The sequence below is a fragment of the Penaeus monodon genome, chromosome 26, assembly GCF_015228065.2.
Source record: "Penaeus monodon isolate SGIC_2016 chromosome 26, NSTDA_Pmon_1, whole genome shotgun sequence".
Lineage (NCBI taxonomy): Eukaryota > Metazoa > Arthropoda > Malacostraca > Decapoda > Penaeidae > Penaeus > Penaeus monodon.
The window spans coordinates 18967391-18985401 of record NC_051411.1 but is presented as its reverse complement, the minus strand read 5'-3'; the positions used below and the strand labels follow the sequence as shown (position 1 = coordinate 18985401).

The 18011-nt window shown below is 40.9% G+C and overlaps 2 protein-coding genes across 2 annotated transcripts in view; one reads left to right on the top strand and one right to left on the bottom strand.

Annotated features, from left to right (window-relative positions):
- The first annotated feature begins 1863 nt into the window (after nt 1-1863).
- LOC119589604 (general transcription factor II-I repeat domain-containing protein 2-like) lies at nt 1864-2933 on the top strand. Its single transcript, XM_037938201.1, has 3 exons — nt 1864-2161; nt 2203-2295; nt 2785-2933. The coding sequence occupies exons 1-3, from the start codon at nt 1864-1866 to the stop codon at nt 2931-2933; spliced, it is 540 nt and encodes a 179-aa protein (XP_037794129.1).
- A 10729-nt stretch (nt 2934-13662) lies between these two features.
- Nucleotides 13663-18011, bottom strand: part of LOC119589971 (4-hydroxybenzoate polyprenyltransferase, mitochondrial-like) — a 26304-nt gene continuing 21955 nt past the window's right edge. Inside the window, exons 4-5 of the mRNA XM_037938663.1 lie at nt 14920-15108; nt 13663-13971 (exon numbers count right to left, since the gene is read on the bottom strand). Of these exons, the coding sequence (XP_037794591.1) occupies nt 13819-13971; nt 14920-15108 (342 nt within the window). The 3' untranslated portion in view covers nt 13663-13818. The remainder of the gene's footprint in view (nt 13972-14919; nt 15109-18011) is intronic.

Genomic DNA, 18011 nt, shown 5'->3' with positions numbered 1-18011 from the left:
AACCTAACCAATCCTAAACTGCCAATAGATACTTACATTAGCAAACATAATATCAGATGATGAGAGAATCATCAATAAAGTAATCACTTTCTAAGGGAGACAAAACTTTATGACCTTATATAGTTTGACAGAATAAATAGGATCCATTGGCTTAATAACCTTGGCCACATGCCGCTGGTTGATAGCCAAGAAATCCAAAAAAAAAAAAAAAAAAAAAAAGACGTAATTTTATTATAAACATTATAATTTTTATAATGTTATAAACATTCGCAACAGGAAAATAAGATAACGTGAAATATTTCCGTAAATCAAGGAAAAGGGTAAACGGGCGTGACAGGCAATACTCGTAATTGGTCATTGGTGATTTAGTACAAGTGTCGCCATCTTTGTAAAAAACAATCAAACAAGTAAACGCACTGTTTATACCGGGGCGAACAAGTAGGACTGACAGCTGGCCTGGAGCTAGTTGCCATACGTCTTCTACTTTGAACATTACACACTTTGGCACCCTCATTCCCCCAAAATGTCTCTGTCAAAAAAGAGAAAAGTGGACACAGAGTGCAGAGTTTTCCAAGAAAAATGGTCATCATCCTATTTATTCACAGAAGTGAATGGGAAACCTGTGTGTTTGGTATGTTCACAGCAGGTTTCAGTGCTGAAAGAATATAACCTACGATGCCACTATGAGACTCTTCATGCCGAAAAATACAAAAACTTGCAAGGACAGCAGAGACTAGAGAAGGTAAATGAACTTTGACGGCTCTGAAGAAGCAGCAGTCTGTGTTTTCTCGTAGCCGAGAAATAAGTGATGCTGCAGTGAAAGCCAGCTACCTTATTGCTAATGAAATTGCACTGGCTTCAAAACCATTTAGTGAGGTGAATTTGTGAGGACATGCATGCTGAAGGCTGCAGAGACTGTGTGCCCTGAAAACGTCAGGCTTTTGCAAATATCAGCCTGACAAGAAATACAGTTGCAGACAGGATTTCTGATCTTGCAGAGGATTTGGACAGCCAATTGAAGCACAAAGTAAGTCATTTATTGCATTTTCAGTTGCAATCGATGAAAGCACGGACATTACAGATGTTGCGCAACTGGCGATATTCATCCGCGGAGTTGATGACACTTTGACCGTTACGAGGATTTCGTGGAGTTGGTGCCAATGACGGACACCCACAACAGCAGCTAATATTTTCACCGCCCTCGTCGGAACGCTGGACAGGGTTGGAGTGGACTGGACTCGCACTGTCAGCCTTTGGCTACAGATGGTGCACCTTCAATGACCGGGAGAAAAGCAGGGTTGGGACAAAATTCAGAGAGAAGGTGCAGGCTGCCAAATGGAGGACGTGATTTTTGGAGTTTTCATTGTATTTTGCATCAGGAGGCATTGTGTTGCAAGTCATTGAAGATGAATAATGTCATGGAGGTGGACGTCCGAACCGTAAATTTCATCCGATCCAGAGGCCTGAATCATCGTCAGTTTGACAGCCTTCTCAGAGAGAAAGACCACAACTATGGCCTGCCATACCACACCGAGGTAAGATGGTTAAGTCCAGGTGCTGTGCTGAGGCACTTCTTGATTTAAGAGGGGAAATCAAACAGTTCATGGAAAAAAAGGGCAAACCAGTGTTAGAATTTAAGTCAACAGAATGGATGCAGGACCTTGCATTTATGGTGGATGTTACAGAACACCTGAATAACTTGAACAAAATGCTGCAAGGGCGCAGCAAAGTTGTCACGCAGTACTATGACAGCATATGTGCGTTCAAATTGAAGCTGTCATTGTGGGAGACACAACTCGCGGGTGGTGATGCTGCTCACTTTCCTTGTCTGAAAGATGTGTACGCGACCAACATGCAGCAGACATGAGGCGGTTTAAAGATAAAATAACGGAACTATTGCGGGAGTTTGAGCAACGCTTTCAGATTTTTGGTGAACTGGAGAAAGACTTCAAAGTTTTTTGCTCGCCATTCAGCGTGAATACCTCTGATCTGCCCGTCAACATCCAACTAGAAATAATAGACTTGCAGTGTGACTCAGATTTGAAGGGCAAGTTTGCGGCAGCTGGCTTGGACACGTTTTACCAGCATCTCTTGCCAGGTTACCCCAACTTGACAGCCCTTGCTGCAAAAGTGTTGTGCATGTTTGGAACCACATATCTTTGTGAGCAAGTATTCTCTGTAATGAACATCAACAAAACAAAGCTGCGCTCAAGGTCACGGACAAGCACTTGAATGACATCCTGAAACTGGCTGCCACTCAGGATGTGATGCCTAATATTGATGCACTTGTGAAAGGTAAAAGATGCCAGGTTTCAGGAGTAAAATAAACAGTGGGTAATCCCACTTAAAATGCTGCATGAGAGACTTATGCACCCTGATAAAGTCCCGTGAAAATGAATGTCTTCTGTTGATATTTAAAGAAAGTGAACAGTGAGATTTACTGTAAAAATGTCAGTCACTTTAGTTCACATGTTTTGGTTTGTTGAAATTGTTCATGCATTGCACAGCTTTTATAATTCTATTAATAAATAGTGTAGCCTACAAGGCAGGGAGTAACTCAACCCTCTTGAATAGTTTTTACCTCAGTTTGTATGGTGTGGTGAGTTAGCTCAGGATTAAGATGTGGAAATGACAAATGAGGTATTTGATATCTAGGAGAGTATTTTGTTCAATCCCATTTAGGCTGTGACTTAAAGTTGTATGCCTTTGTAGATACACTGAGATGAAGTGTAACTTCCAATCAATGAGGAATTTTTCTTAAAATTGCACCAATTTTTTTCTCAGAATTTTCAGCTAATTTGAAGTGTTTTGTAAAGAACATTATTTGTGATGTGTTCAGAATGTACCAAAGTAAAACAAAGGAAACACATCTGAAGTTGTCCTTATTCTTAAGTTATACCATGATTTTACCAGTCCGGCCCACTTGGGAATAGATTTTCCCCTATGTGGCCCCTGAGCTAAAATGAGTTTGACACCCCTGATCTATACTGATAGTAACACACAACCTATCGCTAAGGAGCAACACTTCTCTCTCCTCCTTGCACACATTTCCCTCTACCAATCTCGTCCACCCGTTCATGGACCACTTATGCACTCTAACTCATGATCTTGTCCTTGCCGTCCACGGTACTGTCATGCCTTCCCTTGTCTCTTCCACAGCCCTCACACAACCTTTTTTAGCCGTATTCCCACAACCACTCCCTATCGACCATTGTTTTCGCTTACTAATATAACTCTTCTTTACTCACAGCTAAACTATCCATCATGATTCCCCTCTTCCCTTACAGCATACAGGTTACGCCCGTTTCCTCTCTCCTTAGACAACAAGGTTTATGTGTTTTCACCAGACACTGACATTATACTCAGGTCCAACGACCATAGCTCACTGTCTCTCTCATTATCCGATATGCTGACCTTTTGCTCCCACGTCCTGCTTGTGAGTTTGTTTTAACATAATACTTCCGGAAAGACCCTATTTTCATTCCTCATGTGATATGGCTTTGATTACAGGCAGAGATGTTCATGACACCGACATTATACTCAGGTCCAGCGACCATAGCTCACTATCTCTCACATCATCTGATATTCTTACCTCTTGTTCCCACGTCCTGCACAGCTTGTGAGTTTGTTTTAACATACTACTTCCTGAAAGACCTTATTTTCACTCACATGTCATACAGCTTTGATTACGGGCAGAGATGTTCACACATCCTGCGTGTATGATCAGCTAAATGTCACGAAGGCTGACCCATTCCTACTCACCCTTCCTGATAGACACTTATTATACTTCTTCAGAGATACACAGTTAAGTATCACCTGTAACAACACCCATACTGATCATGTGGCCCATTCACACTTCCCTGCTCTTACCGACTCGACTCCCGACTCATCAATTTATGTTCTTTTCATTATTTTCACTTCTACACACCATCACCTCCATTGCTCTCCCCGACTCGTTAAACCTCCATGTCAGTAATTTTTCCCTCCTTGTCACGAACGTAAAATTCCTCCCTTCTTTCAGTTATCAGTTGAATCCCCTTCTGTAACCTTCTGCCTGTACTATCTACTGTCTTCGGAATATCTGCCGTTGTGCTTGGCTTTGTACTGTATCACTGCATCATGATTAAGGCATTAGCACGCAGACTGCCTGTCTCATTATATTCCACTCTCATTATATTCCTATGCATATCTATTTTACGGTTACATTGTTCCTTTTTCACATTATTATATGCTTACTTGTTCCTATGGTTATTTTATGTGTATTTCCTATTATTGTGTCAATTGTCTATATTGTCTTTTGGTTTTATTCATTGTACATTTATTTATTTATTAGTGTTATTGATATAAATCTTGTTTATCTATTTATATGTATAGTTTATTTTATGCTTGGGTAGTGTTGTTTAGTTAGCTGTACCTTATCAATTTTTCTGGCACCTTATGCGCCGGTGACCGCCTTGGTAGCGTGACGGAGCGATGTAAGGCCTATGCCACCCACTTCTGCCCAGAGTGCATTCGTTATCTTACCAGGGTCCATATACTAGCCGCGCAACAAAAAAAACTATTAACTTATTAATATATTTTAATACAATAACACTAGCTTCTACATACCAAGCATTTCGGCCAACACAACAGTGGATGTGACATCCGCAAGCCTTCCGCCTCGTGTACACAATTACATCCTTTCCCTTTCACGTACTAGTACATCACAACCATTGTTCATTTCCTAGTTTGACCCGTAATAAAGAGGATCGCCTGTGAGCGACCGACAGCGTACAGCATGCTGACCGGATCAAATCTCTGTCTGTCAGTTGTATCATTCTCTCTCCAAAATAAACTACTGCAAGTAACAAGAAGTCTGTTACACCTTCACCACTACCAAGATTACCGCATCGTGCCAGAAGCAACTTGTCTGTGCTTTACCGCTCATCGGCTTCGTTACAGTATATATATATACGTATATATATATATATATATATATATATATATATATATATATATATATATATATATATATTTATAGTTTATATTTGTCTATATAAAGACAAATATATATGCATATATGTACATACATAAATATGCATATATATAAATAACAACCCTCCCTGACCAGGACTCGAACCTAGGTCACTCCGGGTATGAAACCGGAGGCCAGTGCTAAACCAACCATGCCACACGACCCACTAAAAGGAGTGGCCACGGGGAGTGAGCGTAAAACTTCGCTGTCATTACTCAAGTTTGAGTAGATAGGTAATGTCTATGGAGCTAGTAAGATCCTTGTTGCACACTCCTTTTAGTGGGTCGTGTGGCATGGTTGGTTTAGCACTGGCCTCCGGTTTCATACCCGGAGTGACCTAGGTTCGAGTCCTGGTCAGGGAGGGTTCTTATTTATCGTTATGAATGCGGCATTGCATTATTCCATCTTTCATATATATACCTCGGTACATCTGGCTTAAGATTTGAATTGCTAAATCAATTTCCACCGAGTGCCCACGGGGAGTGACCGTAAAACTTCGCTGTCACTACTCAAGTATGAGTAGATAGGTAATGTCTATGGAGCTAGTAAGATTCTAGTTGCACACTCCTTTTAGTGGGTCGTGTGGCGTGTGTGTGTGTGTGTGTGTGTGTGTGTGTGTGTGTGTGTGTGTGTGTGTGTGTGTGTGTGTGTGTGTGTGTGTGTGTGTGTGTGTGTGTGTGTGTGTGTGTGTGTGTTGTGTGTGTGTGTGTGTGTGTGTGTGTGTGTGTGTGTGTGTGTGTGTGTGTGTGTGTGTGTGTGTGCGCGCGCGCGCGTGTGCGTGCGTGCGTGCATATAATAGTACACTGGTATCTTTCTAAGTAGCAACCAATAATTTTTCATCTTCATGTCAACAGTAAGGGTTTTTTTTCGTGAGGTTCATGGATTTACATTGATGATGGTAATTAGAGATGAAGTTAGTAATGATATTACCGAGATCTCCCTACTGTTACAGTGAGTGTGATTACCATGCTCTTCATTAAAGTAATTCTTGTTCTTAAAGGAAAACAAAATCAAAATGGACAAACTACACCGTTATAAAACAATATATGTGGCACTACAATCTAAGTGCAAGCAAGCTATGTTTTTTTCTGATTAAGATTAACTGATCTGTAATGGAAGTACATTAGCGCAATGTTGCACACTTTTTTCGTTAATTATCTCGATATTTTACTTGATTAGTTTCAGTGTTACACAGGAATCATTGTTGAGCCCCATCTCTAATTAATTGTATCAGTGCCATTCATTCTAACCAAAGGCCATATTTCCACTGACAAAAATTGTTTTACGACACTAGAAACTGTCGCTAATTTCATTCGCGACTCTCCCCGGGCCGGTCGCGACAGCAACACTGCCAATGTTCCTTCACCCCTATTCTTAAGAATCGTGCTTTAGTTTAGTTGATGAATTTTATTTTATTTTTAAATTATATTAAATTATCAACCACTGTTTTACTGATATTACATTATGATATAACAGTATATACAAGTTCTTAGTTATCAATATCTTAGTATTACAAATAAAACGATTTAGAACTACCGAAATCAGTTGAAAATGCGCGGGCCCTAAGCGCCTCCCATCATACTTTTCCTTCGTCTATCGACATCGGTTTCGGACGTCACATATATTGAATATGTCACTTTTTATTAAATGATATTAATTACATTTAAAAGGATACATGAGCTTACACCTTCATATTCAATCATACATACACATGAAGTAAACTGATTATGTAGAATATAATATAAATTTCCGTAATATATATATGCATACAGAAACGCAAATACATTTAGTCTAGGTGCAATAACATCCTCATTAACATCCTCACCGTTCTGAATAATACATCATAGAGTGCGGCATCAAAGTTCAGGTCCCCATTTTCTTCCAGTTTCAAACTGGGCAGATGCTCATCAGGAGGTGCAGTATATATAATAGGTAAAAGTTGGAAGAAGAGTAGGAAGGACGAATGGGGATAAGGGGTGGAGGAAAATGGCTTAACAGCATGCAGGATAAACCATGGGGTAATAGTTTAAGTGGGTTCTTTGAAAGGAGGAAAAGGGTGGGGGTGGCCCAGCGCCATCTTGAATCTTTTGTGTTCGGTGTGGGTGTCCTCGGGCGCGCGGGGCTTCCCCTCCGCCACACGAGACTGCGCGAGGGCGGCCGTCCGACTCTCAGTACGTAAGGTACAAGTACCCTACGATCTTGAGCGCGTGCCGCACTGGAGGTCGCGCGCTTGCAGCGTTCTCGTAGGAAGTCGGTGAGGGCGTGCAGACCTGGACCCCGTTATACCGAACAACAGCAGGAGGGAGGTAGGGATAAAAGCTCTGGGCATGGCCTCCTCGACTGTGACTCCAGGGCTATCCCTTGGCTAACCTATGCTGTTGAAGCAGGTTGAAGTTCGGAGGTGGTCGCTAATCAGGCGCTGGGCATTCCCACCTGTGTCTACAGAAGGTTTCCCTTCCGAGAGGACTTAGAGAGAGGCGCGGTCCTGGCGTCCATGTCACCATTGGATTAACACTACTAGCTGTGACACTTCTTTCCTCGGCTCGCATAAATCATTACGACAATGGATTTATGGTCCTGGCACTAGTATTAGCAGCTAGTGTCACGTGCCGGAAACCGAAACCAGTGGGATGGTAAGGATATAGGATGTTGGGTTCACACTATGGCAAAGGATAATGAGGTAGTGAAGGTGAGGTTATGGCAGTCATGTAGCATCAGGTGACAAGGTAAAAGTATTTAAAAGTGGGGATGTGAAGGCTGTGGCAAAGGGGAGGTTGAACTTTAATTAAGAAATTAAAAGCTCACAAAGCAATAGAAAACTACGCTAAAGACAGGAGAGAACACAAACAAAACAAAAACAACAAAATAAGGGATAGGGGAAGGGGAAAGGTGAAAATGAAGGAGTAGGAGGTGGCTTCAAAGGATGCGGCCAAGCATAGAATACTGCATCCACTTCTTCATTCCATGCCAAAGAAAATGGTTAATGGTTAATGGTTAAAAGCAAGATAAATGTGCTAGACATCTAAGGTCATGTAGCACTATAGTTAATGTTAGGGAAGGGTGGTTGAGTTAGTGATTAGTTGTCTAAGCTGGGCAAAGGAATTGGTGAGTGAAAGGGTTAGGGTCGGGTGTGGTAAGGAAGGAATGTATGCGTTTGAGGAAAGAGAATAGGTTGTTGGAGCAGAAAGTGTGGGATTCTGTAAGGATGTCTGATAGGTTGGGAGGTCGGTGAAGGGAGGATAGGTGGGGGAAAGCAGAGGTAAGTACATCTAAGTATGGACGAAACATAAAGGGATTGTGGGGAAGAGACAGAATGATAACTGGGGATTGGTATTGGAGGATGTGTAAGAAAGGTCTCTTGAAGGCATACAATAGATGGGTTATAAGAGGAAAGGATATGACGAAGGTCAGGTCTGTGGGAGCGGAAACCGCGAATATTCCAATGAAGGATAGTTATACTTTAGTGATATAGATTGTAGTACGTGTTGGAGATTTTGAGGGGGAAGCAGTTAGAGGGTGGGATAAGGACTGAGAGGTCTGAGATGGGAGAGGTGTGGGAGTTGGTGTTCTACTAGGAGGGGTATTAGGAGATGGAGGGTCTGCGGAAGGGGATACTTGTGACATAAGGGATTCACGTGTGTATCCAGGAGGGAGTAGAAGGGATAGAGGGGATGGTGGGAGGGTTAATGTGGACGGGGTTGGGTTCGGGTTCGGGGGGGATGGGCTGTGTTGGGAGGGGTTAGGAAGATAGGGTGTAGGGGGGATATCAGCAGTTACTTGGAGAATGGAAGGAGCAGGAGTTGTAAGATTTGGAGGTTGAGTGTCAGTTTTCATTAAGTAGTCTTGAATATTTTCAATAGTTTCTTCTGAGGAGTTGGTTGGGAAGTAGTGGGGATAAAGGATTTCTTGTGAGGGGGGGAAGAGAGGATTGGTGTCTCAAGCGTAGGGGCAGAGGAAGGTGGAGGTGATTGTGTGGTAGGGGAAGAGTGGGGTGGAACGTGTCGTGAATCACGGTTTCCGCCGTGACCACGACGACGAAACTTTACCGTAAACTCCCTCTCACTCTACCTCTCCCGCAGGCATGGAAAAAAAATATATGAAAACAGCCACTAAGACAGTGCTTGGAGCCGATTTATCTCCCGGGGGTGAGGATGCTCCGTATTCGCCCCGAGGCTCCACAGCGTGGAAAGAAAACGCGCTTGGAAAGAAAACGCGGCTGCAACTACCTTATTTTTACCGTATATTCTATATCTTTGTTTTATGGTTATTAAAAGTTTATTTTTAGTGTATTTATTTATATTCCCACATACGCAAGAACTGGATAATTTTTTACGAAATTAGCTAAATACGAGAGGAGGAATCTATTTTATTTTTACTTTAGTATTCATTTTATTCCTTTTTATTGTCTTTTACATATTTATTCTACTACTTTGAAGTTCTTTTAATATAGGTTTTAAATATAATTAGTTTTGAAGATTCCAATCCTTAGTTATGCCTTTTCGCGCCACGAGGTAACAAGGGAAGACAAGAGAGACAGGTTAAAGAGATTTGGCAGCTTGGTCGGAGTGGGCAGACCGAGCTTTGGAACTGCTGTTCTGAGAGGAGCCCCGGAATGGGCCTTCTCCTAGTAAGCAAAGTGGTCGTGAGAAACTTCCAAATTAGGTAGGTAGCAGGAGATACTTGTGTGGCATTAGAAAAGCTAAGTGATTTATAGACCGGTGCCTCCCTTTTTACTTCGTGTTTTAAGTTCTTGCGTTTGCGTTTTACGTTTGTGTTCAATTTTAGTGTTCCTTTTACATTTGTGTTCAATTTTAGTGTTCCTTTTGTTCGTGTTTTACCTCATTTTAATAAAAGAGAATATTAACAACTTTTTACAATATAACCTCGTGATGTACGTTGAAAGAACGAGACCTGAAGGGCTGTAAGGCGGGATGGACGGCAGGTGACTGTAATAGAGTATAGTGACACATACCGCTGCACCACCCTGCGTTAGGGAAGTCTTCCCCCGCACACGTCTCCTCTCGGCTAAAGCACGCATACCGAACTCTCGCACATTACACTTACATGCCTTTTCTCTCTCATACACTCACAGACACACTCACTATCTCTCCGCTCCTCACACTCTTCCTTTACACTATTAACACCTCACAACCATTACACACCCGTTCCCATACGGCAATTAAATGGGTGGTGGCAGCGTGACCTTTTCTTAATCTTTGCGAGAGAATCAACAACGCCGATTGCTACAAACGTTTGTTCTGTCTGTTACGGGTAGTGCGAGGAGGGAGAGGGGAAGGTGTTGGGGTTGTAGTGGTGATTGGAGTATCTATAGTAGAGATTGGAGTGTCTGGGTTTAGGATGGCAAAAGAGTGTGACTGGGGAAGGTAGGAAGAAGAGGGGGAGTTAGATGTAGGGGGGTGGGTTTAGCAGAATTGGTAGAATGAGCAGTATTACTGGAGTAAGGAGTAAGAGAGAAACCACGTCGACGTGCTTCCTGTCTGGCTTCACGTAGTGTGAGTCCAAGTTTGAATCTGAGAGTTGCTACCTCAGACTCAAATTTGTAGGTGGGACAGCCCCTATAAAATACATTATGGGGACCGCCACAGTTGGCACATGTGCATGATTGTGCAGAGCAGTTAGATCGGGTATGGCCAGGTTGGGCACATAGTGGGCATCTGGCTGTGGAACGGCAATGTTTGGCTGGGTGTCCTAGACGCCAACAATTTTGGCACTGACGTGGAGGAGGTTGGTATGGATGAACAGGGAGGGATTCTCCTCCTATGTAGACGTTAAAGGGACGGTCATGTCTACGGAAGGTAATTTTGGCTATGTTAGTGGGTTTCTTTCGATGACCTCTGGGGGGAATGGAGTAGCATTGTACTGATGTTGCATCATAGTCTGTGAGACAGGCAAGTAGGTCTTCTCCACAATCTGACCAATCTTTGTCATAGATTGGGCAATTTGCTGGGGAGATTGAAACTGTTCCGGTGCAAGTATTGTGATGGGTTCTGCAAGGATGGGGTTACCATATAGGTCAGTTAGTTTTGTTAATGCTATAGCTTGGTTTTCGGATGTTACTGTGACAAGACGGGAGCGGTCGGGTCGGCTACGGAAAGAGACTTTACCTACTTGTTTTTGGAGACATTGTTGGAAGAGAAGGGTGTTGTCGGAGTAGGGAGCTGTGGGAGGGATCACGAAAAATCGGTCCCATTTGGCTGCACTAAAGAGTATTCAAGATTGTTGTAGAGATAGGGGTAGTAGAAGGGCGGGGGCGTGACGAAGATGGAGTAGTGTTGAGGGAGGTAGTGTTATGGAGAGGTGGGCTGTAAGGTTTAAATAAGGGAGGATGGGGTGGTTGATGTTGGAGGGTAGAGGTGTTGAATTTGAGCATGCTGGGAGAGTGGAAATGTTCCTTAAGGATTGATTGTTGGCTACTGTACTAGTAGGAATTGATGAAGGGGTAGTTATTGCAGTGTTCGGAGCCGTGGTCAAAGGAGAGCCTGGGGTCAGGGAATCGGGTGGGTTTACATCGTTGGGGCTATTTGATAAAGGGGCAAGCCTCATTGCCCCTAACAGTGGGGATATGTTTTCATTACTGGCCATGGTAAGCCTGGATTATGTTGGGGATAAAAACAGTCCACCCCTCAGGGTCCCCTTGAGGGGTAAGGGCTAGGTAACTAAATCAGGGGAATACCATGCCCATGGCTCCCTCAGGCCATTCAGGACTGGCACAAAGTCAGCCTTTCATCCTTTCAGCATGGCTCTCACACCTTAGGAGGTGGATAACAGAAGGGTTTGGTGAAGGGACAGAAACGAAAAGTGGGAAGGAAAAAAAAAGACCATGCAAAATTAGTTGAGTCGAGGGCCGAGTCCTAAGGTTGGGGAGGTCCCCATCATTGGGTCCCAGTCTCCGCCTCCTAAGCCCCCCCACGACAACAACGGGCAAGGGATTGGGGGGGGGAGCAAGGGGAGAGGGAGCTCTTCCTCAGCTTCGGGAACGACTTCGACGTCGATCTCAGAGCCGCTCCTTTCGTCGTCAAGGATGGTGTCATCCATATAATGACGACGAGGCTGGGGGATCCTTTTTGTCTTTTTTGGCGTGCTTGTTTGCATTTGTGTTCAGTGTTTTTTGTAGTGTAAAATACTTGTATAGTTTTTTGTGGAATTCATTGTGGTGCTGGTTGCAAAATGAGGTGTCTTTGTGTGGAGCAATAAGGCTCTGGGTTAGTGTTTGTCACCTCAGTTGCTGTGGTTTGTGATGCTGAGACATATTTAGGGATGTATAAATTGTCGTCTTCGAAGATCTCCTCTGGGACAACAATGCTGGGGAAGCTGTTTCTTTGTAACATGATAGGGACAATGTTTGCGAATTTCTTTGCGTTGTATTTAGCAGCAATGAGAGCTACGTGTAATATGGCTTGTATTTTTGGGTTTGTGTTAGGTGTGAATGTTGTTGAATTGGGGAGGTGTAGCCAGAGTGAGGGGAACACACGAGACGATGTCTTAGGGTAACCGGTGAGCGCAGGGTCGCGGGTCCGGCCAGCCAGCCGAGGGGCAAAGGCTAGATACAATAATAGTGATATAACAATAGTCAATATAGTAATCATTATAATAATTAATACAGGTGTATAGAAAATGTATGAATAAGAAAATATGTTCATTCTCACTCATACATTTTCTACATTTTCCAATGAATATAGTTTATTGTTCAATATATTACAATAACATTAATATAATAATAACAATAATAATATTAATTAACAATAATAATAATAATTAATGATAATAATAATAACATAATAATAATAGTAATAATAATTAATGATAATTATAATAATATAATAATAATAAATAATGATAATAATAATAATTAATGAAAATAATATAACAATAATAATGATAATAATAATAATATAACAATAATAATAATAATAACAGCAGCAGCAACAGCAACAACAGTAACAACAACAACAGCAACAACAACAGCAACAACAACAACAACAGCAACAACAACAGCAACAGCAACAACAACAGCAACAACAACAATAATTATTATAATATTAACATAATAATAATAATAATAATAATAATAATAATAATAATAATAACAATAACAATAACAATAATAATAATAATAATAACAATAATAATAATAATAATAAAATAAATAAATAATAAAATAATTAACAATATAATAATATACATATAATAATACAATAATAATATATAACATATCAATATATAATAATAACAATATCAATTAATAAACAATATCAATATTATAATAATAACAATATCAATATTATAATAATAACAATATCAATATTATAATAATAACAATATCAATATTATAATAATAACAATAATAACAATAATAATAATAATAATAACAATAATAATAATAATAATAATAATAATAACAATAATAATAATAATAATAACAATAATAAAAAAAAATAGTAATATATAAAACAATAACAATAATTTTTGTTTGGCAATCACTACATATTTTGAAACAATAATACCATAAGAGTGAATAATATAAGATTAAATTGTATAAACCGGTTATTTTCACAATGTGTGTACATCCAAGTTATCACCTTTATGTACCAAGAGATAATTTCAAGGAAGAGAATAATAACAATGGAGACCCATACATTTAAAAATTGTATTTACATATTAACAAATCTTAGGCATGAATCAACAACTTTTCAGTAATAATAACTCTTGACTAGATGTCTCATATGTAATCAGAGGCTGTACATATAATAAATTACAGTTCACATTTCCTTATAACTCATTCCTCATTGGATCAACTCTATACTCTGTGGATTTTCTTTATTAGATTTCAGTAAAGTTCCTCCAACTATACCTGCAAACAAAAGCAAACCTAAATGACGATTTGCTCTAAATTTGTTCCCACAGTCTCCTGGGTTGTTGATATCAAGAGTTCGTACCTGTTGTAAAGAAATGAAAAGACATACACTTAAAAATATTATTCCTTATAAGCTGGCTTCCATGGAAACAATCTAATAACTAAAGAAGAATCTACATCAATTTTAAATATTCTGAAAGGCAATCTTTTATTTGAAGATGATGAAAATTAGCTTCTGACTGAAGTGTGCCCAATTTGAGTGGAAAATCTAAAAGAGCTATGAAGTGTGAAAGCAACAATAATAGATTAAAAAAAAAAAAAAAAACACATGCAAAAATCTACCATAAAACTATATACACATATTAAAGGAAATAACTTTGAATTTTATTAAAGGAAGTAATTCTGTATTATGTCTGGGGCTTTGTACTGTTAACTTTTTGAAGCATTGCTTTATGGTTTGCTCTTACATACAGCAGTATATGTTTCATTTAATTCTACTGATTAATAACTGAACTACATTTGTTAATTAATGCTTGTTTGCTGAAATAAAATCTTTCTATATGTTGTTCTCATTTTATATTATGCAACTCTGATCTGTCAAAAATAACCCACTAATGACTAACAGTACTAGTTCTCAAGGTACAGCTTTCTAAAGTCTGAAGAATAATCATTGGCTTGTCCAGAATGAAAGATAACTAGGTAAAAAAATCATACCCACACCTCTAAATTTTCTTTTGTCAACTAACTCATTCTCCCACAATTAATTCAATTTGGTAAAAATTCAGCAAAAGTACCAGACAATTTATCCCTCAACCTTAGGATTGGAGGCAACTCAGACTTCTGGACTTTTTAGTTTTCTCAACTAGCCATACTTAACAGATATAAATTAACACCTCTAAAGCTGTTAGTTCAAAATACACTACAGATAAATGGTAATGGTACATGTAATAATCTTTGGAAATAAGCTATTTACTTTATTATGGAATAACTTATGGACTCAATAACTTATAGACTCTAAAAGTTTTTGTACCTGATTTGTGACATGAAAAGCTGCTGCAGCAACCGCAGAATAATATGGCCATGCTAACTGAGCATTATAGCCAGTTAATAATAGGCATGACACAAATGTAAGGCCAAATCCACTCAGCCATTTCCAAGTTTGGTCACCAAACTTTAGAGCTGTTGATTTAATACCAATGATGGCATCATCACATCTGTCCTGGAGAGAGAAACATTCTAATGGTTAAGTTAATACTTAAAACAAATAAATGTGCTAAACATCAAGGTCATATAGCACTATGGTAAAGTATAATAGCATAAAGGATTAGGAATGAGCTGTGTGAGCTGATAGGGTATAGTATAAGGTAGAGGCTGTTAGAAGGGGAAGGAGTTAAGGGGTAGGACAATTATATCAAATGGAGGATATTCATACATCTGCGGAGAAGAACACGTTGTCTAACAAAAAGAGAATTCTGAGAGAAAGTCCAACAGGTGGGGGGTTGAGGAAGTGAGAATAAGTGAGGAAAAGCAGAGGTACAGGTTACTGTAAAGTGGGGATAGGATAGTAGGATGTGTGAGACTGAAACAAGAACAGTGCACAAGGAGCATAGAGGTAGAGGACATAGAGAGGCAAGTGTGCCTAATGTGTAAGCTGGTATATGTGACACTTGAGTTGATGGAATGTAGGGGGGAAACTTGATTTTAGTGGTCAGCTGGCTTCGGGGTGAAAATCCAAGTTGAGAAGAAGGGGAGAAAGGCTGTTGGATTCAAGGTACTACATTAAGGGGAGATTGGACCATTCTTTTTTGCAATTTGCACAAACAGCTAGTCAGAGCAATGGGAATGGGGAATTAAAAATTTTTTTTTTTTGGGTTTTAAAATCTTGGTTTTTTTCGGGGATTGGAAAAAATAAAACAAATTTTTTTTTCCTTTTTTTCCCCCTTTTTAAAAAAAGGGGAAATTCAAAAAATAAAAAAAAATTTTTAGGAAAAAATTTTTTTGATTTAAAGGGAAAATAAACAAAGTTAAAAAACAAGTAAAAAAAAAAAAATGGGAAAAAAAAAATTTTTTTAAAATTATTAGGAAATTTAAAAAATTTTTTAGTTTTTTGGGTTTTCTTTGGGGCAAAGGGAAGGGGCTTTAATAGATTTTTAATTTAGGTTCCCCTTTTTAATCCAAATTTAATTTTCAAAAAGATTTAAAATTTTTTATTTTATTCATTTTGGGGAAAAAAACATTTTCCATTTTTTTTTAAACTTTTTTTTTTGGGGTTTTTTTTTTTCTTTAAAAAATTTTTTTTCTTTTTCCCCCCTTTTTTTTTCTTTTTTTTACCTCCCCCTTTCCCCCCCCCCCTTTTTCCCCTTTTTTTTTTTTTTTTCCCCTCCCCCTTTTTTTTCCCCTTTTTTTTTCCCCCCCCTTTTTTTTTAAAAAATTCCCCCCTTTTTTTTTCCTTTTTTTTTTTTCTTCCCCCCTTTTTTCCCCCTTTTTCCCCCTCCCTTTTTCCTTTAAAAATTTTCCCCTTTTTTTCTTTTTTTTTTACCCTTTCTTTAAATTTTTCCTTTATTTCCTTGGGGCTTTTTGTTTTTTTTTTCCTTTTTTTTTCCCCTTTTTTTTCATCCCCCCCCTTTTTTTTTTTTTTTTGTCCCCCCCCCTTTTCCCCCCCCTTTTTTCCCCCCCCTTTCCCCCCCTTTTTGCCCCCCCCTTTTTTTTCCCCCCCCCCCCCTTTTTTTCTTTCTCCCCCTTTTTCCCTTTTTTTATTTTCCCCCCCCCCCCCTTTTTTTTTTCTTTATTTTCCCCCGCCCCCCCCCCCCCTTTTACCCCCCGGGGGGGTTCTTTTTTCCCCCCTTTTTTCCCTTTTTTCCCCCTTTTCCCCCTTTTTTTTTTTTTTTCCTTCTTTCTTTCCCTTTTCCCTTTTTTTTCTTTTTTCCTCTCCCCCTTTTTTTTCTTTTCCCCTTTTTCCCCCCTTTTTAAAAAAAATTTTTTTTTTCCCCTTTTTCCCCCCCCCCTTTTCCCTTTTTCTTTCTCCCCTTTTTTCCCCCCCCTTCCCCTTTTTTCCCCTTTTTCTTCTCTCTCTTCCCCCCCTCCCCCCTCTCCCCCCCCTTTTTCTCCCCCCTCTCCCCCCTTTTTCCTCTCCCCTCCCCCTCCCCCCCTTTTCCCTCTTTTTCTCTCCTCTCCTCTCCCCCCTTTTCCCCCCCTTTCTCCCTTTTTTTCCCCCCTCTCCCCCTCTTTCTCTCTCTCTCTCTCCCCTTTCCCCCCCCTCCCTCTCTCCTCTCCCTCTTCCCCCTCTCCCTCCTTCCCCCTCTTCTCTCTCCCTCCTCCCCCTCTCTTCTCCCTCTCCCCCCCCTTCTCCCCCTTTTTTCTCCTTCCCTCCTCTCCTCTCCCCTTTCCCTCCTCCCCCCTCTCCCCTCCCCTCCCCTCTCCCCCCCTCTTCCTCTTCCCCCTTTTCTCCTCTCCCCCCCCCCTCTCTCTCTCCTCTCCCTCTCCCCCCCCTTTTTCCCTCTCTCTCCTCTCCCTCTTCTCTCTCTCTCTCTCTCTCTCCCCCCCTCCCCCTTTTCCCTCCCCCTTCCCCCTCTTCCCCCCCCTCCCCCCCTTTCCTCCCCTCTCCTCTCCCTCTTTTTTTTCCCCCCTCCTCTCTTTTTCCCCCCCTTTTCCCCTTTTTTTCCTCCTCCCCTTCTCTCCCCTCCCCCCCCCCCCCCCCCTTTTCCCCTCCCCCTCTTCTCCCTCTCCCCCTTCCCCCTCTTCTTTTCCCCCTCTCCCCCCCTTTTTTTCCCCCCCCCCCTTTTCTTTCCCCCCCCCCCCTTTTTTCCCCCTCCCCTCCCCCCTTTTTCCCCGCCCTTTTTCCCCCCCCCTTTTTCCCCCCCCCCCCTTTTTTTTTTTTTTCCCCCCCTTTTCCCCCCCCCTCCTTTCCCCCCCCCCCTTTTTTCTCTTTTTTTTTTTCTCTTTTCCCCCTTTTTTTTTTTTTTTCCCCCCCCCTTTCCCTTTTTCCCCCCCCCTCCCCCCCCTCTCTCTCCCCCCCCCCCCCTTTTTTTTCCCCCCTTTTTTTTCCCCCCCCCCCCTTTCCCCCCCCCCTTTTTCCCCGCCCCCCCCCCCCCCCTTTCCCCTTTTTTTAAAAAAAAAACCCCT